Source organism: Barbatula barbatula, assembly GCF_947034865.1.
Source record: "Barbatula barbatula genome assembly, chromosome: 14".
NCBI lineage: Eukaryota > Metazoa > Chordata > Actinopteri > Cypriniformes > Nemacheilidae > Barbatula > Barbatula barbatula.
In genome coordinates this window covers 1,942,313-1,966,939 of record NC_136777.1, presented here as the reverse complement: position 1 = coordinate 1,966,939, position 24,627 = coordinate 1,942,313, and the positions used below count along the sequence as shown (strand labels likewise).

At 40.3% G+C, this 24,627-nt stretch overlaps 1 protein-coding gene across 4 annotated transcripts in view; it reads right to left on the bottom strand.

The window, feature by feature from the left end:
* Nucleotides 1-829: 829 nt before the first annotated feature.
* The window catches only part of LOC306903728 (signal-induced proliferation-associated 1-like protein 2), an 80,279-nt gene continuing 56,481 nt past the window's right edge, over nucleotides 830-24,627 (bottom strand). The window contains exons 10-21 of one of the 4 annotated variants that reach the window (XM_079473153.1): nucleotides 23,206-23,451; nucleotides 21,076-21,228; nucleotides 20,077-20,186; nucleotides 19,859-19,941; nucleotides 17,777-18,183; nucleotides 15,871-16,020; nucleotides 12,246-12,396; nucleotides 7,752-7,971; nucleotides 4,856-4,987; nucleotides 3,585-3,702; nucleotides 2,847-2,928; nucleotides 830-2,053 (exon numbers count right to left, since the gene is read on the bottom strand). In XM_079473153.1, coding sequence (XP_079329279.1) covers nucleotides 1,907-2,053; nucleotides 2,847-2,928; nucleotides 3,585-3,702; nucleotides 4,856-4,987; nucleotides 7,752-7,971; nucleotides 12,246-12,396; nucleotides 15,871-16,020; nucleotides 17,777-18,183; nucleotides 19,859-19,941; nucleotides 20,077-20,186; nucleotides 21,076-21,228; nucleotides 23,206-23,451 — 1,999 coding nt within the window. In that variant the 3' untranslated portion in view covers nucleotides 830-1,906. The remainder of the gene's footprint in view (nucleotides 2,054-2,846; nucleotides 2,929-3,584; nucleotides 3,703-4,855; nucleotides 4,988-7,751; nucleotides 7,972-12,245; nucleotides 12,397-15,870; nucleotides 16,021-17,776; nucleotides 18,184-19,858; nucleotides 19,942-20,076; nucleotides 20,187-21,075; nucleotides 21,229-23,205; nucleotides 23,452-24,627) is intronic. The other 3 variants (XM_079473154.1, XM_079473155.1, XM_079473156.1) reach the window with 3 other exon arrangements.

Below are 24,627 nucleotides of genomic sequence, written 5' to 3'. Positions count from 1 at the left end.
TATCATATCATTTATATATTAATATAATATTAGTGATGTAACAATATTAACATCTCACGGTACGGTAAAGTCCACGGTACCGTATTTATTTCATTATTTTAAACATGCCATTTGTGTTTTTAAACAATTATTGAACATTACAATGGTGTGCAAATGATTTATCCTCTAATCATAACGGTTGCTTTGGGTGAAATGATCCAAAACTCCCAATTATGAAATTAAATAATAGCTCTAGCCGGACCTTGACAAAGGGAACATCTATTATTTTTCGAACATTCTTTATGTTAGGCCTGGAAGACCACGATAATATTGAGATACCATGAAATATTCTTACATCACTATATAATATAAGATAATAAATAATACAATTATATTATATATAGAATAGAATATAAAATAACAATAATAATTATATAATATCATTAAGGTTAATACATTGATCTAATCATCAAGTCAATAGATGTTAAGTCTTTGAGAAAATACATTTCCTCTCTAAGAAATATAATAATATGGCATCATTTCATAATAATATCTTATATAAAGATATAATATATTAATAATACTATGTAATATAATAAAGATATATTTAATATAATCAATTATATTTGTATATGACATAACATATGAATACATAATAAAATGTATTCTAAACATTTATATAATATAATCACGGTTAATGTATTATCGATTTGGAAGGGGGAGATTTCAAATGGAGTTCAATTTGAATTCTTCAAATGTTTTCTATGATTCATCGAGTGGTTTGAGATCATCCCGTATCTTGTTCATTCATACCGTACACGGCAAACAATAAAAGAAGCAAATATCTTTTACAGCTACATTTATTTAAAAAAAGCAACAAATGTCCCTTCGTCCATGAAACAGATTTACAAAGAAACACATTTGTAAAAGCAAAGAAACCAACAGTGTTTCCTAGCAGCATCCAAATGTTGGAATGAAAAGACAAATCGAGTGATATATCTACCATAACAGACAGCCTAGACAAAGCTACAGCTGACAGCCTTCACGTAACCTTTCCTTTGATTTGATTTATTAAAATAAACTAATTTGGGTTAAATAGGCTTAAATAACAGTGTTAAATACTAGACAGTGAATTGAAGGATCTGTACAGAGATTAACATTTTGGCATGTGGCTCAGAGCTGTGAGGAGGAACCTCAGATTTGACACCGCTGTCATCACACACATGAGGATTCGGCGAGCTGAAGGCATGTTTAAAAGGATCAAAAATGCTGCATACACCTGCTTATTTCTGATTCCCTTTGAGGCACAATCCAAACAAACAGAATGAATCAGAAACACGGTTGAATCAGTCTAGGAACAAAGTTGAGTGACTCCGTGTTTATTGCCAGAAATGGATGAGGGTTACTGGAAATAATTCAAAAGACGACTTCAAGATTCATTTGAAACCTTGACTTCTCGAACTTCAGTTTGCGTAACCGTCCAAAACCGCAGGCGAAGAATGAAAACTGGGTTCTTCAAGACGTCCAGCCGTCAAGTCTTGATGTGTTACATTCATAATCCACCTACATTTGTTTTAAAGAGTCAGATTCGGGTGATGTTATCCACTAAGTACATTCTCAGTGCTTCGTCCATCCCAGTTTTACCACCTGATGTGAAGGATTAGTAGGTCGACCTACACGTCTACTCTAAGTAGCACCAACAAAGTGTCCTCCAGTCAAGTTTATACTTACATTCGAATGTGAATTGGCCGCAGGTAAATCAATGTCGCTGAAGCATCTGTTTGCTTGAACAGTATCTCGATGCTTCAGCGACAGATTTCTCCAGTGGTTTTCGCCCCTTGAGGATCTCCTGATTACCTTTAGTCCCCAGGACGGAGAGTCCGGGGTCCAGTTTTAACTCTCTCTCTCTGGGCAGATAGAGTCCCAATCAAGGTTTCTTGTCGACGCTGTGAAAGAACCACTCTGTGAATTTCCTGAGCTGTGCGGCAGCAGTCTGACTCTCCTCCTGCAGTCGCATGTTGTCCTGTCTCAGGTGCTGGACCTCCACCTGGAGAATAGCCTTGTCCTCCTTCTCCTGGTGACAGAAATGAAAAAAATAAATCAGGAGTGCAGCCATTAAGTTGAAAGTGTCTGCTCTGAAGGTAAAGCGTATGAAGTTTAGCGGCATCTAGAGGTGAAGTTGCAAATTGCAACCAACGGCTCACTACCCCGTCACTACGGTGGCTGACACAGAACAAAGATGTCATTTCGATAGCGTCTTTGTCGATAAAGATACAACATGGCGAATTCCATTGAAGGGGACCCGCGATGTATGTAGATAGAAATAGCTCATTCTAAAGCTCAGTTTATACTTGTGCGTAGGACTTACGGCGTAGCCTACGCAGAGCCGCGTAGCCTGTCGCGCACCTATTCTAAAAATGTAACAACGCGTCAACTCAATGCTTCCTTGAAGAGGTTTTGGAATACAAATGACAAAATAGTGATACATGAGGCTGCCGCATGACATTCACAAATTTACTTATTAGTATATTAAATGCTGAAAATTCACAGTCACATTCAGAGCGATGTATTTCTAGCCATGGGTTGCTCTGTGTGTTTCAAATGTCAGGAAGCAGGATATTAAATCAGCCTGACAGGGTGGCAGTTCAGTGTTCTGGGTGCCCATTACAGCATTGTTCGGTCATCCTTCCCTTCAGAACGCTTCCTCTAGTAAAGTGAGAATCGCAACTGACGCATTTCCTCGCATGTAAAACTCGGACGGAGTGCATGTGTGAGAAAATGCCGTTGGGCAAGCTGACAGAAACATCTATGACTGCTGGAAAGCTACAGACGTGGAGGAAAATGCTGGAGATAGAAAGAGCGATTACCCTCTTCAGGTCGTTCTGCAGCTGTCTCAGAATGACCTCCAGTTGATTGACTTTGCCCGTCAGTGTGGACGGAGAGGAATTTCTAAAGTAGGAAGCATGGAAGAGAAAAGAAAGAAATATTAAACTCCAAATATTAGGCTGTTTATCGATTAATCGCAATTAAGAGCGATTAATCACATCCAGAATAAAACGTTGTGTTTATATAATATGTGTCTATGCACTTTGCATAATAGCTTTGTATTTATAAACACATGTATGTATGTATTATAAGAAAAAATGAAAATATAAAAATGCATAAACGATCATATATAATTTTAATTACATGTAAATATATATAAACAAATACAATATAAGATATGTTGTAACTATACATACATGTATGTGTATGAAAATTAATTTATACAAAGTTATTATGCAGTACATAGACATATATTTTGTAAGCACAAACTTATATTCTGGATGCGATTAATCGCAAATAATCGTTGTAAATAGGAAAAAAAAAACAATTTAACACATAACCTCGAATATATCTAGAACTTGAATGCACAGTGAGTTGCTTTAGATAAAAGTGTCTCCAAATGCACAAAGTGTAATAGAAAGGATTTGCATCACCATCAATAAGCATTCACATCTGTTTGTGCACACAACCCTGACAGTCATGTGCTACACTAGCGCTCTTTTAACAGCACTTAATGATGCCATTTCTTACATACGATAACAGCCCCATGCTAAACTCACCCCGCCTCCAGGGCGGCTCCCTCCGCAGCCGCCACACGTCGGGCGAGCTCGCGGGAGATCTGCAGGGCTTCGGCTCGCTGTGTGTCCGTCATGGTGCAGAAAGATGCCACGCGCTGGTCTGTAGAAGAGAAAACAGGTCAGATGTGAGGGTTACACTTTACACACATATTGTATGAGTTATTAATATCACAATAAAACATAAACAAGAGCATAACAATAGTAAATGACTGTGCTAGGAGAGTATTTGGATAGTGTATGATGAGTGGACTATATACAGCGGTGTGATCTCAGAGTGTTCAAACCTGTTGTGAGCTCATTTAAAAAAAAGAGAAAATACTGTTCATGCCACAAATAATGAGAATTAGCTGTAAATAATGTGGTGCGATAATATATTTGTTGGCAAAATTTGCTTCAACCCTGTTGACTGTAGGGCTGGGCAATATCTACAGTATATACCTCAATATCTTTGCAAATTTAATTTGGTTTTGTTTATCATCTGCTTTGTGAAAACCAAACCATCCCACATATGACCAAAATTACACACATAGAGGCAAATGTGAATTTAACGTTAGTCAAACAAACCAAAAAATCTACATTTTAATGTATATGTTCATCATGCTTCAACATATTTTCGTCATCTTTCAACATTTTCTTAAATCATAAACCACAATATGGACAGGGTTTGTAAAGTTAAGATGAGCTCTATTTGTCATGAATTGCGAATACAAATATGAATAGAATAACTAGAGCTGTTGTTGATGTCAATCCTGTTCTGTTGTGTCCTCTGTCACTGAGGGTTTGTCTTTGTGTATGGCGCTCTTTATCTATTATCCAGACATGCCTTCAATTATCCATACGAACCAGTAAAACAAAATGAGAGACGCTCTTGAAAAAACCTGAAAAGCCCCCCTCCAGGTCATGTGACCCACTACAACATTAACAAACAGTTTAAATGACTTGAATAAATAAGAGCGCCATTAACAAAATGATGATGGACATCTTACCAATCCATTTACAGAAATGACAAAGAAAAAAAAGCCCAGGACCACACGTGTGAGGCACACACAGGACTAACAGAGCCATGTTTTCAGATGGAAATGGCCCGGGGGCAGAACGGGGCGACAATTAGCCAGCCTGAGTGTTTAATTGTAGGTGGCAGCGTTCGGCTGTTTGGTCTACAGCATCGTCTAGCATGAACGAGGCCGCCGGCTTTCTCTGTTAAATGATGCACGGGTGAGATAGAGAAAGGCAAAGGCGGTTTCTTCGCCTACCTTCAAAAGCCCTGGCTGCATCCACGAGGTGAGACCAGTCCAAGCCTGTAGCCGTGTCTGGTAGAGGCATAAGACCCGGGTCACTGAACTTCGACCTGTCCGCCAGGGATCCGTCAGAAAACCAGAACTCATCTGGGGAGACACAAACACACAGACGCAGACGGAGGGATGAGTGACATACATACAAACAGATTCTCACCGTTAATCTAACACCTTCACAACAAGCTTCTCTGGGTTTTTATTTGAAACGGCAGAGAGGTGATGGTGACTGATAGAAACGGAGATAGTGTGGCAGTCTGGCGTCCGATTCAGGCCATCTGTCGGCAGGTCAGGAGGGTCACAGAATGAAGACTGTGGGAGTGACCATGCATAAAGGGCACCTGAATCGGTCACCTGCTTAAAGATAAAAATTCTGACATCATTTACTCATCCTCAAGTTGTTCTGTATACATTTCTTTGTTTGGTTAAACTAAGAGAAAGATATTTGGACGAATGCTTGTAAGCAAACAGTTCTTTGACCCCGTTGACTCCCATCGTAGGAAAAATGACAATGGACGTCAAAAGTGGCCCAGAACTGTTTGCTGTCCTACATTCTTCAAAATATCTGCTTTTGTGTTGAACAAAGAAATGAATCAAGATTTCTTTCCTACTATGGTACTCAATGGTGGCCAAGAACTGTTTAAAAGAAGTCATCTTTCTGTAAAAAGACATTTATACAGATTTGTTTTTGTGGTCGAGTAAATGATTACTGAATTTTCATTTTTTGGAGAACTGTTTCTTTAATGTTTCCTTGTGTAATTTTGAAATGACCTTGATTAACAAATGTAAAATGAACTATGAATACACAAGGCACACTAATGTGGTATAAAATAGTCAACAAATGCCTTAGAAAAGTAGTGCAGGTAGGCAGCCGACTTGGTTCTGGAGTAAATCTATTCCCCCTTGACAGGCATCAAGGGAACTCTAAACGCGGCCTCGTGTTTCAATCAATAGCGTAGCTCCTAACTTCTCGCCGTGGTTATCTCATTCTCCTCGACCTGATAGACAGAAGACGCCGTAAACTTTATCCCATCATACAAAGCTCTTGAAATGATGCGAGGGGAAAAAGGTTCTGCTTGAGGTGGATCTAATGCCTCTCATCTAATTCCCCCCTCTCTCTCTTTCTCTAAGCCTCAGAGGGATGCAATCCGTCAAATTAGACTATACACTAAGATGAGCACTAGTGAGAGAAAAAACACGACCTGTCGAAATAATCAGACACTCATCACGGCAGACAGCGATCTGCCCGTCTCAAGCACCGCAGGCCCTGTGATAAACCCGGCAGTAATGAACAGACTCACACCTTTAATAAGACTGTTTAATGTGTTTATTTGACACGGAACTAGATGTGATCGTTTGCTTATTGTGTTGTGCTTACGCTGACTTTAATGTCTTCATCATATATTTCATGTGTTGCTTGGGTAGACTATCTGCATCTTGAATCGGGGCTCACAGTGTGCACAGCATCTTTTGGAACACATGTGACCCTGGACCACAAAACCAGTCCAATTTTGGAAGAATTCAGATCATCTGAAAGCTGAAAAAATACAATTCTGGAATCTGAGGGATCGAAATATTAAAAAGAAATCTCTTTTAAAGTTGTCCATCCTGTAGCAGGCTGGTGATAAGAAGAAACATGTTTGTTTTATCGTCCCTATTGGCATACGGCTGTAATGACGTTGTGGAGATTAGATGAACCCGAAAATGGAAAATCGAAACGTAACATAGATACCAAACTCAAGTGTTTAGAAAGGCTTTCAAATTAATCTAAATGAATCGTCAATATTGGCCTTCAACACTTACAAAACCAGGTAAAACTATTAGTGTGCCGCATTTCATTTTCAAGGGTCCGCTCTTTTCTTGAGGTGTAAATCGACAGCGAACACCTTTCCTTTATAGTGATTCAGCTGTCCTATTTCTTTACATCTATTATTTTACATTCAGTTTTTTAATTTTAAAGAGTAATTGTGTTAAATGATCGTGATCTCAATATCAGCCAAAATCACCGTGATTATGATTTGCGTCATAACCGAGCAGTCCTAGTTTTATTTTTTTAATTCTTTTTAGGCTTTAATCTTCACTGTTCTATCAAATGGATATTTTAATTTCTTCTATGTAAAACCCTTTGAATTACCATTGTGTATGAAATGTGCTATATAAATAAACTTGCCTTGCCTAGTTTGTAGGCACATTTCCGCCATTTTCCGCATTCAAAGTTTTTATATATTTATGGTAGGATATTTACAAAGTATCGTCATGATCTTTCCTTTATAATCCTAATGACTTTTGGCATAAGAGAAAAATAGATTAATTTGACCCATGCGATGCAAAAAATATACCAGTGCAACTTATGGTTTTGTGGTACAAATGTGTGAACCTCATTGCATTGGATGAGAACATGTCATTCAGACATTTTTAAGTGACCCAACACATTTTGAGGATGCTGTACTTCCCATTTCTTCCAACAGCATTCCTATTTGAGGATGCTAATAAAAACGTCTGAGTTCTGTCGGGAGGAGACTGACGCGCCACACGCTAAAGAAGAGCTTGTGACTTTTTCTTCTTCCTCCTGTTAATTAATCATGCCACATTAAAGAACACACGTCTCAGTTATCCCCAGGAATACCTCTAATAATGAGGCTGAAACTGAGAGAACTCGATGAAGAAAGGCTCCCGACAGAACGTTCAGGTGCTGATGTATATCATAAAACATTCAGATGGTTACTGACCTCAGGAGAACGGCTTCGGATAAATATTTCACTTACTTTTGGACCGTGACAATATTACAAACACGATTTCATAAATAATGCAGTGCCAGTTCGGTGTTGTGTTTCATATATAAGAGTGTCTTACTCACTCTTGAGGTTGGATGCGGTCTGACTGAGGCTGATGCGAGGGGGCAGTGTGCTGTGGTAGGGTGGAGTGCTGCTGAACAAGATGTCATTGGGCATGGCCTGGTCCAACATGGAGCTCCGCGAGCTGGCGTAGGACGAGCCCTTTCTATTACTGCACACGCTCTCATCAGAAAGGGTCCGATAAAGAGACCGCCGCGGTGACAGACTGCCCGCTGTCGATGCCTGGCAGAAAAGACACAACAACGCAAACTTAAAGCTTCAACGATGCTTAAATTATATAGCATAGTGTTACCTAACAGAACAAATATATGCACAGATTGACATCAATTCACAGAAAAATCGAAGTACATACTAATAAAATACAAGAAAGGCAGGATGTGATAGAATAATCGGTTACACATTACATCAGTCAATGCATAAGCTTACGTGAACTAAAAGTAAAATCTGTATTTTATTACAATTAACATGATACCAGTCAAAGACTAGAAAAAATGCATTGCACACAGAGATTACAGCAAGCGCTCATTTGTGCTATAAATAACTAGAGACATTAGTTTAAGGTCAAAAAACTACATAGTGTTGCTTTAAATCCTGTTGCCATATCATGCCCTTTTCTATTCATGTCTACTGTATTTTATGTTAAAGCAACACTATGTAGTTTTTTGAAGTTCTGTGTGCTGGTCGGTACACACATCCCCGCCCATCCCCTGCCTGTGGAAGAGTGCGCTACAGTTTCCAAACTACATTTGAGGGGAAGCTTATACAGCGACATTATTTCCAACACTGGTAACAGACAATTGTGCTTATCAACCAAATGGGGGAGCCGTTAGCTCTATAGTGCTGCTTTAAGCTGCTTTTCAACAATGGAAGCCATTTCAATTGAATTAAAAAAAACGAACAAACAGGTACACAAGGATGTCAAGATCTAAAATCAAGAGGTCAAAGGAGGTGCATCTGAAACCAACACGTACACCGGCAATGAGGCTTTCTGCGTATTTTTGAGACACACATTTGTGTGTGTTTTTGGAACAAAAGCACAGGAAACTGGTTGATTAAAGTGATTTCAATGGAAGAGTTTGATGCACAAGTCGATCAAAACAGCCGTATGCAATGAAGATGCACGTGGTGCAGATTTGACAAGGATTTTAGCCATTTCATTTTATGAACACACACACACACACACACACGTGTCTTAAAAGAGCACAGTTATTCTGTGCTCTCTCTCAGGGCAGGAAGTGGATGGGAGGTTTGTATTGGACTGAATGAAAGAAAAATCCACACTGTCTTATGTTGTTAAATAGCAGGATGCTATAAATAAGGTCTGCGCTTTATCTGCAGCTGTACACTATTGAGGAATGACTCCAGTGTGTCGCTTCTCTTCCGCTTGTGTTAGTTCAATAAAGCATATCCATATTTAGTCAGCTGGATGAGAGGGGTCAGCGGGGGCCCGGGGCACCTACTTCATACAAAATCACATGTCGAACGTCTTACAGTCAAAGCTAGACAGACAGTAGCTTGGTTGTAAAACGTCTTCAAGTCCGGCATTCTAACCCTCATGAAATCATAACTTTGTCATTTAAATACTGTTCAGAGGCATGCAGTATATCAAAAATATCTTAAACATGGCTTGAAGACAGAGTTGTGCCTTGAACCAGAGTTGGAGTGAAAATGTGCCAAAATACTACCAGAGCTAAACTCAGAGCATGAGCCCGAAGTTGGTTTAGTCCCAAATGAAGTCATTGGATCCTGCTTGTTTTATTTATAGTACACAATACATCCTCCACTACTTAAAACTTGATCAAAACTGATGTCAGTTTGCTGAGCTACCATCAATAGGCGAGAAGGCAGACATCGTGGCTCGCGGGACTCAACAAAGCTAAAAGCCTGCAGGCCCCACACCCACCCTCTGTTTTCACATCCTTTATTCTAAAATCCCTCTCCAATCCCATCGCTGAACCGTGAACCAGACCTCTCTCGCTGTCACGACAACACATTTCCATCAAATTCTTCTCCATTTCCTTTTCAACGTCTAACTTTATAAGGCTAAATCCCTGTTTAGACCTTTTGTTTCAAAACAGCTTCAAACAGGATTTGAGCCCACAGAAATAAATCGAGATTAGGATAGATTATTGCTTTAATATTTACATAATGTGCAAATAACGCTTTGTTACATTCCAGAGCCAACAAGGCCTGATGTACAAAATGATGTTCTTGCACATAATAAGATTTCCAAAAAATAAACTCAAGACACCCTGCAGCAGTCACGTTTGACCATGTGTACGCAGACTTCACAGATGAAATTGATGCAAAGTTCTTAAAGAGAACAGCAAAATCCTTATATTTTGATCACACTAGGGGTGTCACATTATACCGGCACATTATACATTACATAACCACGATTATCCATATTGTGTAGAGTATAAAGTTTAAGAGCCACAATGAGGCCCAAACCCTCTCTCTGCCTTCCTACAGTTGTATTTCCGGTGCGATTCTTTGACCAAATAAAAGACAAAATAAACCAGATTAAAGATGAATTTAACTGATAGCATCATCTAATTACTAAAAAGGGTTTTGGTATCGTGATAATATCTGTATGCGGGTTTCAGAACACGATAACAGTTTATAGAAAAGCTGATATTGTGACGGCCCTAGATCACACAGAATTGACCCTGTGAAGGAATTGTTCACCAAAAAATGAATATTCTGTCATCATTTATTCGATCTGTTTGGTTATGAGCATTGTTCCAAATATCTTTCTCTGTGTTCTTCAGAACAGACACATTTATACAGATTTGTAACAACTGGAAGGTTGTAGTAAATGATGATTTTTGGGTGAACCATCCCTTTAAGCTATGAAAACATATTTAGAAAATTGTAACTATCACCCTTAGAAATTATTTCTTGAATTTCTTTCTGTGTATTTCTATCCATTGTGAGTATAAAAGGACAGCGAGTTTCGGTCAAGAGTTTCCTCTGGGAAAGAAAAACCAGATTGACAATGTTTTCCATTACGACTCAAACTCCACGACGGCAGTTCTGTCTCTGAGGTGCTGGTGTGCGGATCTGTGGCATTTCAAATAAATCTGAGGTCACGGACCGGCGAAATCTGTCACGGGTAAATAAAAACACAGTTGCTTGTCAACCTCGACTAATCGAACCTATATTACACAACACAATATTGAATATAGGACGAAATCCTTAATCCCTTTTGAAAAACCTCCAGAAATCCAAATCAGGATGAACTCTGTCGTCTCCCCGATAACAAAGCTCTTACGAAACTGCAGGCACTGTGCAAAAATCAGGCTTGAGCAGAAGAACAGGAAGAGCCCAGGGTGCTGTAACGTGTAGGATATCACGCTGTCATCTCAGCGGGTCGGGACGGTATAAAACACGCCGTGTTTCTCTCTGCGCCTCACCTCCCTGTAGGAGCACAATGAGCCGTCTGCCTCGGAGGACACGGCAACATTACACAGGCACCAAAAATAGGCCATTGTGTATCAACCGCGGCCTTTCCTGCTAGATAACCGGCTGCAGGAGGGACGGAGGGAACTCTACAGTGAATGCAATTAAGACGTCTCCATGCGACTTCCAAAACACACACAGCACCAACGACTTCCGCTCTTTAATCCACAACATGAAGGGAACACAAACCCAGCGAGCGCTCGTAAATCTGATTAGGAAAACAGAATCTGCCTGATGCTGGGATCCATGTGTATGTGTCCAGTACTGGCTCGGTCTGATAAGGCACACGTTTGCTCGGGCTTTATTCATTTCACACTATGAGGTTATCAGCACCAGAGCCCTTTGTAGGGATCACGTGGAGTTTGTATTGCTGTCGAGACCACAGAATGCTATACGATTGCGATACATTGCGATCGCAATGTTTCTTCTTAATGCAAAACTGTGAATTTAGTGACATTTCAAATCATTGCATTGTAAAAAAACTGATTTCAAATGCAATATATCAATAACCTGATATATTATGGGATATGCGTGCACAAATGGTTGACCATTACTACTACCATAGTAGGAAAAATGAAAGTGTCCCGGAGCCGTTTTTCAACATTCTTCAAAATATCATTTTTAATGTTCAACCGAACAAAGCTTGTTGATCGACGTCACGACGAGCTGACTAGTGTGTTCAATACAGTTGTCGTTCAGAAAAAACCCCTTGTTCTTTCACATTTGATTTCTCCATATATCATCTAAAACAAGTATCAAAACAATAATAGCAGCGGAGTAAGATCCTCCCAAGATGGCGGCGCACCACCGCAGTATAAAACATAGGGCTTGACGTCAGCTTCACATTCTCCATAAAGACATTTTTCCTACTATTATCAGAATGGATCTGTTTACAAGCATTCTTCCAAATATCTTTCTCTGTATTCGTCAGAACAAAGACATTTATACAGATTTGAAACAACTCGATGGTGAGTAAATCATGACAGAAATGTTATTTTTGGGTGTACTGTCCCTTTAAAATCAACAACGAATACCTTTCTGTGGCCGCTCTCTGCCGGTGGGCTTTCGGGCACCTTCATCTTTTGATATTCTTCTTTCGACCTGCTGGGCTGAAGACCTCCTTCTTTAAATGTGTCCCTTCCCCTCTCCTTTAGTCGACACGCTCCCTCTGCCGCATACAGCTGCCTGGTGAGAAAACACAGAACCAGACGTACACCTTGAGTGCATTTGGATGTAACCTGCTTGAGTCGAACGCGGGAGGTCCTGAGTTTGTTTGAGGAGTGAGATTACAGGTGTAAAGGTTACTCATGCGTGTCAGGGGTACAGACGCTATGAGGCGGGCATCCAAACAAACCAATTCATTTAAATGATTCGCACATTCACACTACTAGTCTGGTAGAAAGGGAGCAGCCAGGAAGAGCCCGTCTGACCGTTTAAAGAAAGCCTAAGTAGTTTAACATGAAGAATCTATGAATATATGAGTAACATATAACAGTAATTTTGGTGTGTTTATAACACAGACGTCGATGGGGCAAACAGGAGGAATGGGGAGCAGTTGAGAGGGAGGAAAATGGATATGTTAAGAGTTCCGGGTGACGTGACCTTGATGATTCTCTGGCTGTGATTGGTTGTGCTCAGTGTGGGGGACTCACATAGCGGCAGAGGCACACACAAATACACAGGGCTGTGACGATATATATATCGCGATTTACACTCATTTTACTTGTCTAGTGCGATTCTGAAATCAATACTGTGTTTTATGCGCAGCTCTCTCGCAAACTACAGCTCGATCTAAAACCACTGAGAGATTGACTCGTTTGTGACATGCATTTGTAAAAGCAACACTCGTCAAACATCATGATTATAAATATACTTTATCATCACGAAAATAACTGAAAAGGTTTGAAGAACAGAGTTGGAATATGACCATTGGCGTTTCCTGAAACTGCGTGTGTAAATCGTTCTTGTTCTGTGTCCCATCCCAAATCGGAGGTTGTGCACGAGATGCTATTTGGCTTTCGGATGTGGCGACATTTAACCGTAATTCATTGAGTAATTCATGATATATCGTAACAGCCCTGATATCACGCACGCACACACAGAATCTAAATAACTGCATGACATCCAAAATAAACCTTCAGTGCCTTTTAATCCATGTGTGTAATCCATCTATTATTATTGTGGTGTACTTAAATATACATTAGTGACCAAATGTGATTTACGGAGGTAGTTGGATATTTTGCACAGTATTTTCTTTTAATGCTGCCTCAGGTTCAATGAAACCATCAAAAATATGAGGCATGTACATTAACGGACAAAAATCTTCGGGAAAAAGGCAAATTACAGCATATCAAGTAATATGGGTTTTATCAGATATACAAAAAAAGCTATAAAGGAAATATACATTGACTACAGATCATATTAACATAATTTCGATCTAGGTTGTTAATTTTTATTGATGTGATTATTATCACTATTAATAGTTATTAACTGTTATTCATGTTTGTTGATCCTCGCTAATATTTCGTAGTCATTCTACTGAGCTTTGTTTTAAACTTGTGCTTGTTATTTTAATAATAAATAATAACATCATGCACACCAAATAAAAAAATCTTTATTAATATATTTCAATAAAGAGTGAAAACATCAATTCTCATCTTCTTTTATATTTGTTTACAGTTAGTATTTATAGTTTATATTCAACTTAAAGAAAATAGACAAAAAATTATTTCTGCGCACACAGAACACGAAAATCGGTTACTCGTCCTATGCTCACATAAATCAACATTTTCGTAAAAAAAAGGATAAAAAAGTGCTTTTAAAAAAGGATGAATAAGAATTAAAACCGATAAAACGACAAAAGCGTGTCACAGATGATATCATGTACGATTTGCTGTTAAAGATAAAATGTATGGTGGTGTGGATGCAAATACTCATCTTTGTAGACACATAAATAAACATTATGTGGCCAAACCTTAACTACCGGTAGACCTCTGTAAAGAATCTATAACTGCAGAGTAGTTTAATTATAAAAGAATTATAAAATCATTTGTTGTATGACAAACATAACTTCAGGTCAGGCGTTTCAGTCCAATGAAACTGTCTGTTGTTGTTAACATTCTTGTTTTCGGTCCTGATACAGCACGTGACTACAACCCCTAAAGGCGGTGTTTTTTTAAGCCTAAAATAAATAAACTTCGTAAAATACGCATAATTCTTTCACGGCTTAAAAGTGCAGTAATAAAGAGGCTGTTGCATGCGTTGAGCAGTGTCCTCACAGCCGTCTGCCGCTAGAGCCGTGGCGTCAACACACTCACTGACCCGCTGACCTCAGCCGGTGTGTGTGTTTATCAAAAGCTGTCGGTGTGAGGAGAACAACTGAAGGGAGAGGGACAGAGAGGTCAAAGGTTAAAGTTCACTAACACGTGGAGTCACATGTACCGTAGATACCTGGAGCGCTCGGTTAAAGCTGTGAGAAGAAAGGACAACAAGCCTTCAGCCCCACTGACAGAAGAAACAGAGAAGAAAGTTAGCAGCTGCTTCGAGACACCCAAAGCTTCATTGGCTGAAACTATTCTGTACGGTTTGTCTAGAGGCAGCGTTACATAACATGAAATAAAGCCTTGAAGTGGAATAACCGCAGGATGGAGACGCTAACTACATTACAAGGCTTCTTTCATAACCGCTGAGGAAAAGCACCCGTGTCACATCATCGATCACGGTGTTTAAGAGGTACGTTTTTAAAGACCGAAGCACGTTATTGGGTCAGTGTTTGCTTTTGTTCACAAACACATGCTGCTGAAACAGAATGAGACATACCAGTCTGTTCACCATGAACGCTGCCCGGACATTTGATGTCGTCTGTTAGTCACGGTTAACTCCTATAAACTCGATCTGAGTCTCCGGAAGAACAGCACCGTTGCAGGGCAGCTTTAAGATAAGCTTACTTTATGTTAAGGAATATCAACACGGTGCTCGCTTTGAATGTACAGCGACGCGTAATCCACAAAACTATGTCATTAAAGAAAAGCTAACACAATTTTTCCCTAAAAACAGTAACGTCTTCCGCGCAACCCAGCAGATTTTTTTGTAACACACAATTCCCACACAAAACAGGCCAGGGCGTGGGGACTTTACGTCGCTCTACAGATCAATAATGAGAAGAGACACATGCCAAGTGAATTACTTTTGCAAGATTTAGTCCCTAACCGCACGCTTTCATCAAATCCATGGTTCGCTGATCTACCGCAGGATCGATAGAGGAAGGATCTAGTTTTTGTCCTTGAACGCGTAGAATGCTGGACGACCGTGCGGGAGGAGAGACTAATTGGATAAAAAGAGGTGAGAGACCTCGGCCTGTGGCTAAATCCGTCTCAGAATAGAGAGAGAAGACTCTTTTCAACTAAATGAGACATGGTGGCGCAAGCTTGAAGGGCAAGAGCCCATCCCGACAGCTCTCATTAAGAATTAAAACAGCCTGTGGTTTTATTTTAACGTTTACATGCTCAGGAGACGTTGAGGTCTGAGAACATGCCCGAAAGTAAATTAAATTATATAACAAATTACCTCTTGCTCATATGGTGCGAGATTGCTTTTAGTGACCATCATTAACTTTTAAATTGACCCTGCCGGCGTCTTCCACACATCACACGCACTCACCCACACTCGGACAGATTTGGGGGCTCATCAGAGACGGATCTGTCGTCGGCCCGCTTGCGTGTCTCGGTGCTGGGCCTCGGCTCCTGGCTACCGTGGGCTCTGGAACGCTCTGGAGACGATGTGAGCTTGGAGCTGTGGGGCAGCGGACTGCTGCGGTGATGTGAACCAGCAGCCGGCACACATGAGATAAAATGAGACCGAATCATCACAGCAACATGACAGTACAGCTGCAAAGACCTTCAGCATTCAGATGAAAGAGGAAAACAGAGCGTTTCCCATTGCGAGAGATTTGATTTACGGGGTTTCAATAGAGCTGTGGGTAGGTATATTGACAGCATTCTGTTCGGCATCTGCAATCGGACACAAATTCCAAAACACACACATGAGAAGAGACCGCGACACAGCGTGCCCGGAGCTGGACCCTGACCTTTCCACAAGATGATGGCTGTCTGTCTCTCCTGTTTTCTCAAAGTCAACTCATCTTTCTTTCTGCCCTTATGTGTAAGATTCAAGCGAGCGTACGGAACCGGTTAAAATTGAATATAGAGATGCAAGAGTATATTGTGTGATTTCTGCATAGCCAGATATATGGACCCAATGGTTTATTAATACGCAACGTGAAGGCACTTAGTTGAATCATTTCTGTTGAATAATCCAAGTTGTTTCTCTGGGTTAAAAAACTAAATACCAAAACTAAATGAGTTCTGAAAATACAGCCACGAAATAAATCAAGAGACCATTCCACATGTTCACCTATTCTGCATTTCTAGATGTATTGTAGTTTATCCAGTCCAGTGTCTGTTGAATTTCAACAAAATCAAACCTGGGGGGTGACAAAGTCATTCAACAGCTATCTGAAAAACTGACAGCATCACAAGAAACATGAAAACTGAGACAAAAAAATCCAGTTTACCAGATAAAAAATACTTCTTAAACTTTTCCTAAATACATCTACAAATATAGTAGCTCATTTTAATGTTATCGGCAATTTACTTTCAGTCACAGAAATGTTATATTAATATTTAAGCACTGTATATTGGCCATGTATCGGTTATCGGCTTCCAATATTCAAGAATGATCGGTTAACGTTATATCGGTGCATCACGACTTAAAAGTGAATCTGAACTTGTTTTCTTTGCCGTATTTGAGCTCTGAAAAATTACAGAGCATCTTTTCTGTCATTTTCACCTGTTTCTCCCGTTTTCATTTTCTGCAAATACAAATCTCGGTTTATATTTCAAATTTGGGAGAAATATTGTTAGCGGTTCACAGAAATGATTTTTTTTATTTTACCTAAAAACAAACCTATCAAAAGTAAATTAGGAAAAAACTTAATACAGTATATGTTGAAATGTTCTCTTAATTGTTTTCCGCGGCTGTATAGTTATATATAAGCATATAAAGTACATGTATAGTATAAACGACCTATGGTTTACAGTGAATAACACAGCAAAACAAGAATGGTCTTCACAAGATTAATTTTTCCCCTTCAAAACAAAAATGTGTTCTGTACTGTTGTAAGGAATTGCATGACATTCCTGTGCATCAAACACTGGAATATGCCAAGTGAACTAAGTAGTTGCTTTTCCGTCATTTACAAAATCCTCATTGTGGGCAATGTGTCCAAAGGCGGAACGCAAAAACCGTGGCCATCTTTCCACACAGCTGTGTATGCAAAACATCCAGACAGACAAAGTATTTAGACAGCTGGATGTGTGTTTGTTTGTCTGTAATTGGAAGAATATGTGCATATTTGTAAACAATAACTAAAGCAGACCAAGAGCACATTCTTTCCTGTTAGCATTCCACCCGGTCTGAGTGGAATTTCATCTGAAAGGTGAATCAATAGTCGGTTTTAGAGGCCTTTGTTTGGACCAAACAAACAACCAGAAATCTCTTCACTCACCTGGAATGAGATGAGATCTTGCTCAGGTCGCCCATGCTCCCGTCCACAGGCACGTGTCCGGCCGACAGCGCTGCGGCGTAACCCTGAGGCAAGTACAGCCTGTTGTGTTCCTCCTCTACAGAGCCTTCCTCCGTCAGTTCTGGAGTCCACGGGTGACCCGGATCAGACACCCCACGGGCCTGGAGCATGACGCGGGCCATGGACACGCTGGCCACCCCGGGGGTCATGCTGCAGGGGGCTGTATCGATGCCGCTGTCCGTCGAAGCTCCTTTAATGTAGGTGAGACCCAACATCTCTGGATCCATCAGGTCCCCGGAGCCGAAGTGCTTTTCGTCACTGTTACTGCTGGAGGCGTTACTGGACAGTGTGTTACTGCTGGAGTGACTGGAGTTTTTATCGCCGCCCTGCTGGAGGAAAAACAATCGAATAAAAAAATTACTTTAACATTGCGCAAAACCAAATACGGTTGCATTTCAACAAAAGTATACAAACGAACGCGTATTGTTGACACGGTGTCGGCCGGTACATTTGTCTCTTATCGGCTGCCTGTCATACTTCATCACGTGACATCGCATCAGATTTAATGCGCACTGTGAGAGCAGAAGAACTAATTACTCGGAGCTAATGAATAATTTGGTGACTGCTAATATATGCAAATGTCTTCTGTATTCATTAACTAGTGTGCAGACAACAAGACGTAATAAATTAAGAAAGCAGAGGCTGATGGGAATGAGACGTGTTCATCCCCCAGCGGACATAACCTAGAGAATTACCCACTGCAACAGACTATAAAAACATTATTATCATATAAAGATAGTTTTGGCATGTACGATACGTATATGATGCGAAGTCCAAAAAGTGACGTCCAACGTTGAGGTCTTTGAATACAGGAGGACGAAAACCTACATTTTTCCTCCAATATATTAAAGGGATAGTTAACCTAAGATTATAAAATTCCGTTATCATTTATTTTGTCTTTTGTGTTTGACAGAGGAAAGAATCACATACATGTTTTTAAACCACATGAGGGTGAATAAATGATGGCGGGTGTATTTTTCTGTGAACTATTTCTTTAATAAAGAGATGTTGTAAAAATGCTGTATGCATGTTGTGGAGTAAAGAATGAAGTGTTTTAACCAAAATCAATCGAGAATCACCGAACTGATAAAATTGCATCATTTTGACTGACTTGTATTTGTGTACACTATCAGTTTTACAGCTAGCTACGCACATGCTGCTTTAAGGGTCTGTTCAGGATGCTGTTTTAGAAGCCAGCTGTCTATGTAGTTTAGGAACGGAGTTATATCAATACAGCTTCACTGCAGGAGTCTGTCGTCTCTCTCTGGACTCCCACTGCTCTGCATAAATCAGCTGTAATTCAGTCTGAACCGGGGCGGCGGCGGTCGGGTGCATCTCGGGAACAGGGCGAGCGTGATATCGGGCAAATTTAACATTCAAGGTGAGAGAGACGGACAGACCAACATGAGCACGTCGCAGATAACATCGCAGAATAACAGCACCAAGGGCGGCCTGACCTTATCTCCATTCATTCATCAGTCTGACGTACACGCACACTGACAGTATAACCAGCGGCCTGGCGACGGCTCTGTCTGCGTTTGGGAGGTTTTTTTACGCACATAGTCACCACCCAAAAATGACACTCCAGAAGTGAATGAGTATATTTAGGAAACATCATTATTCATGTCTGTCCTCCATTGTTTGGACAAACAGATGGAAGACAAACAAACTCATGCTATAGAACCGAGGAAGGACAGGTTATAGACGTCTTTTCAAATTAAGCTGGGGAAGTAAAAAATAACGCAACAGTCAGGAAAAACATTCTGACATTCCCACTGCGATGTTCCCTGTGGGAGTTTCCCTCTATTATAAATCAGTCCGGCATTTATAAACATACAATTATATACAAGCAAATATCTTCTGCTGGCTGGCCAAGTCACCGATGGAATTATAAATAAACCACATCATTTAAAACCGAAATATTTACGGTTGTCCTTTAAATGAACCTGAAGCCACAACCTCATGTACAGCCTCTCCATATGATGTGAGGGTGTGAGGCCTTACCCGCGTCAACTTGTTAGGCGAATCCTTGCCCCTTTCCTTCAAAGAGTTGAGGATCTTTGTGGACGGGACGTGCCATTTGGCCTCTGTTGAGAAGGATTCCAGTTAAACATTGATTTCAGATGATAGTTGGTTTAAGGGGTTTTCTAGCTGGCGCAATCCAGTCTAGCTGAACTACAAAGCGATTTGACCGCTATTGAACGGCTGCGCGTGAACCTCACCTGCAGACTGTGTTCTCTCCAGAGTGGGCTCCTTTTCACTCAGCATCTCACCATCTCCCGGCATGCCCTGGGCTTCGATGGAGCGGTCATGGTGGACGGGTGAATGACAGCTGTGAGAGGAACACGCAGTTCAGCATCCCAAGTTTTTTGGGGGACCTTTCTTTTTAATGTATTGACATAAACTCTCTCTCTGTTGTATGTTTGATGTATTGGCTGTCGTGACTAATATCAACAGTTTATGTCTATACTTAAAAAGGGGGAGTATTTTAACAGTTTCCTGGCCAGGTGTGAATATCTTTATGTGCGAGTATGGTAGAGATGAAGCTATTACACAGAGTCGTTCACTTCCTCTGGCACAAGGAAACGCTCATGTCAAGGGTACCGGATCATGTCCGCAGATGTTTAGAGGAGAGCTTTGATAAAGAAGATCGTCAGGTTCTTTTCAATGAGTGATATTGCAAATGTTTAACTTTGTGTTAGGTTGAAGATAACCGCGGGCTGTTGAGTGACATCTTGAATGTTCATTTTAAACATTTAAATGGTTCTGGTAAAGTATTTTGTGTGTGCATATATACGGTATGTATAAATGCAGTCATTAAATATATGAATTTATACATATGTTTTTATAAATATTATTGCTGAAATACTTTCTTTACTTAACTTAAATCCTAAATAAATCATAGAAATTATAAACTAAATAAATAAAAAAACATTATTTTAACTTACTAGGTTATACATAATTACGCTGAAATATTGACCACAAATTATTTCTGTAATTATTGAATCAAAATGTAAATACCCCAAAATCTGAAGATAATTATTGAAGTGAAAATAACAAGACAAATTCAAAATATAAAGAAAAGAATAGTAGAAAAAATATATATTTAAGCGTTAAGTGTAAGTCGCACTGAATAAAATAATCTGTCAAATGCATGAATGTAAATGTAATTATGTAATACCACAAAATATTTGTATACGAGTGTGACGATGTGTTGTTACCCGTCGTACGCCGGCTGCTGGTTCCAGGTGGCACTTCCGCAGGGTCCCGGGTCACTTGATGATGATTGGTTACTGGGTGAGCTGCGGTAGTGTTGAGACGCATCTCCTTTACTGCAGGAAGAGATCTGAGGGTTCTCTATATCCTGTACGCTCCTGTAGTGAATGTGAGAAACGGAGAGAATACAGATGGATCCATTAGATGATTCTGACTTCTGGGAAAATCAAGTTGTTTCCAAGAACACTTGATTTATCCTCTCTGTATCGCCTTTCCTCCTTATTTCAGACGTGCACCAGTATAAACCTAAACTTCTATTATTGACCAAACGGGCGAAATAAGATTCAGAGTGAGAAAAATGATGTGCATAAAGGGGTCAGAGATCACTGAACTAGACAGTCCACATGTAATGGCAGCGTGCACGTAATCTCTCTACCAGACCATCAGTTATCCAATCAACAAACACCTCGCAAAAGTGCCGGACGAAGAAAACGCAGGAATACATTTCACAAGTGTTGCCTTTCCTCCCGGCCGATGGAATTGTCCGTCTATATCTCTGTATTTACTTTAACACCGGTGTTTTCTCACATGATGCATAATACAAACATAAAATATTAACAACATGTACAATAATACAACTTCTGTTCTTTTAAAAACGACATTAACCTTTTAAAATACGACCGCGTGAGATGCATTTCAATCCAAGGCACTGCTTTCAATGAGTCTCTGGTCCTGTGATACTATGTGGTTTCTAAGATGTTTGGAGTGGATTTTAGTGTGTTGCTATGCTGTTGCTAAGGAGTTTGGGGTGAGCCCTAATCAATCAAGCACCACTAATAAGAGAGAAAGACAAAGGGACTGAAAACAGAGAGAGAGAGCCAGAAAGAGCGAGAGAGCCAGAACGAGAGCGCCAGAGCCAGAACGAGCGAGAAAGACAGCAAGAAAAGGAGAGAGAGAGAGCGAACTAGAGAGAGCCAAAGCGAGAGTGAGTGAGAGAGAGATTGAGAGCGAGATTGAGAGAGAGAGATAGAGCCAGAGCGAGAGAGAGATTGAGAGAGAGAGATAGAGCCAGAGCGAGAGTTCTCCACATGGGGTCTCAGAAAAGAGGCATGAAAGGTCATCATCACCACGAGGGGCTTCTTAATTTGAACAAATGACCACATTATAATAAACCATAACTGCAAGAAATATCTCCTGCATACCAAACACAAGAGCAGGTGCAGGAGTTCATGATGAGTATGTAAATATACAGCAAACACAATACCCGCAGCGAATAAACAACATAACACTGTCTCATAGCTAGGCGCCATGTGACATATAATGGGGAAGGAAGAAGTTTGCAGTTTTATACGGCATAAAAAGAAAGAAAGAAGGAAAAAACAAAACAGCAAAGTCAGTCAGTATGGACTCGGTATGGAATTCATTCAAGGTGACTGAAACCAGACTGTGAGAAATCAATGGTCTGTCACTTATTGTGTATCTAGATGTCGATACAGTATCTAGCTGACGCTAAATCATTTCATGGAATAAATCATGAAGAATGATATGATATGCAACATGTTAAACAAGTTCAAATGGGTCTTCCTGTCCAATTTATGCACCCAACCAAATATAAAATCAAATTACATGAGAGAACGCTGATATACAAACGTCAGAATACACACAATAAAAAGGCTTGTCGGTGGCTGTCACACTTCCTCCATCAACCTGGACTTTTAATGCATTTTAAGACACAGAGTTCGGTCCGACTTTTGTGTGTAGGGCTCAGAGAATCTGAAAGCACAGAATCTGGTTCATTCATACCTGGCGCCTTCGCAGGAGGGGTGCGCTCATGTACAGAGAACATGACTTAGGAAAGAGAGTTTGGGATGATTTTTCAGATGGACAAAGTGATGAAGAGATGCCACAGTTGTCTGTTTGCCATGTGAAGCACACAAGCTTGTAATCCCTTAAAGAACCACTCCGTTAGCCATCAAACAAGTAACTACCCATAAAATATGATGGAAACGCTTTTCAACAACATAATCTGACCGGTTAGATACGGAGCGATGCCCTACATATTAGACAGACTCTTGAAATCTCCAACAACTGTCATCAAGTAACACGTCATCTCATAAATCTAATAGCGGAGGTACCTGGGTCCGTCCGGCAGCTTTCTGTCGAATGAGGTGCTGCGTGGGATAGCGGTCTGAGCATGTTGGAGGAGCTGTTGGCACGGCATGCGGTCCTGACCCTGGGTGGGGGATCCGCGGGGCTGGCTGCTGGTGGGCACCCGGTGCCAGGTGGTGTTTCTTTTGAAAGGAGTCTTGTATTCGCAGGGAGTTCCTTCACTGTCCAGTTTATACTCGACCATGGGGATTCTGTAGAGTTCTGAGCAGCCCCTGCGAGACAAAGGGGAATAGTGAAAATATTTCTGTTTATAATCTTTATTCAAATATATTTAAGCGTCTCCGATAGGACAGAGATCATTTTTCACCATCTCATTGATTCCTGACAGACACAAGTTTTGACGGACACGTTTTTTAGATATTAAAGACCGACAGACAGACGATACACGGATACAAATGGATAGACAGATAGAATATATGAATATACACATGTACAAAAACACAAATCTAGAGTGCTGAAGAAGAGAAGATCCACGCAAAACGGAAAGATGGTGAGGTGACATCTTGGGTACCCAAAAATGTACCCAACTCTGGAGTTATATCTGCAAAGCACGGAGGGGTCACGTTCTCTTTTTCGATTTACATAAGGCCACGGGCCACTCGTATCAATTAGATGCAAAAGAAAGGCCCGTAACATCATAGAATACAATCTCCTCCTACATGAACTGCAATGTGTTTAAAATTGAGCCACATTCATCAGTTTCTTCTCACTGCCCTCTGGATATCACTGACCTCGCTGTTCTCCAGAGGCTCAAACGCTAGACGCTACGATTTCTGCCAGAATCTCTTGCCACGAGCAGTGCGGCGGCAATATGCCAGTGCTCAACATTTTAAAACGTATTTGTCGTTTTTTTATGTGGAAAGCATGCAGATATACAGTCGCGGCAAACAAAATCGAGAGCATTAGAGACGTCCATTTAATCAGCTTTTCTAGATGTATGTGGCCATTCTAGTCCAGTGTCTGTCGTGTCCGTTTTAACTACATCTACATCTAACCTCAGGAGTGACAAAGTCATCCAACAGCAATGTGAAAGACTGACAGCATAAGGCAAGACGCATGAACACTGTGATAAAATCCAGGTTATCTTAATCATTTCTGATCTTTTCGTACTGTAGAAATATGACTGTTGTATTGCTTAAAAGCGAATATAAACTTGTGATCTTTGACGTATTTGAGGTCTTAAAAATAAAGAGCAGCTTTCCTGTTATTTTCACCTGTTTCTCACTATACTAAGCACAATTTACTAAGCACAATTTCACTATACTTAGCACAATTTAACCACTTTTATCATAGTAACCATTCTCTCACAGATATAACACATGTGGGTCAAAGATGCTGCACTTGCTGGGACACGAGGGAGTTTAAGATGCAGGTGAAAATATCGTCGC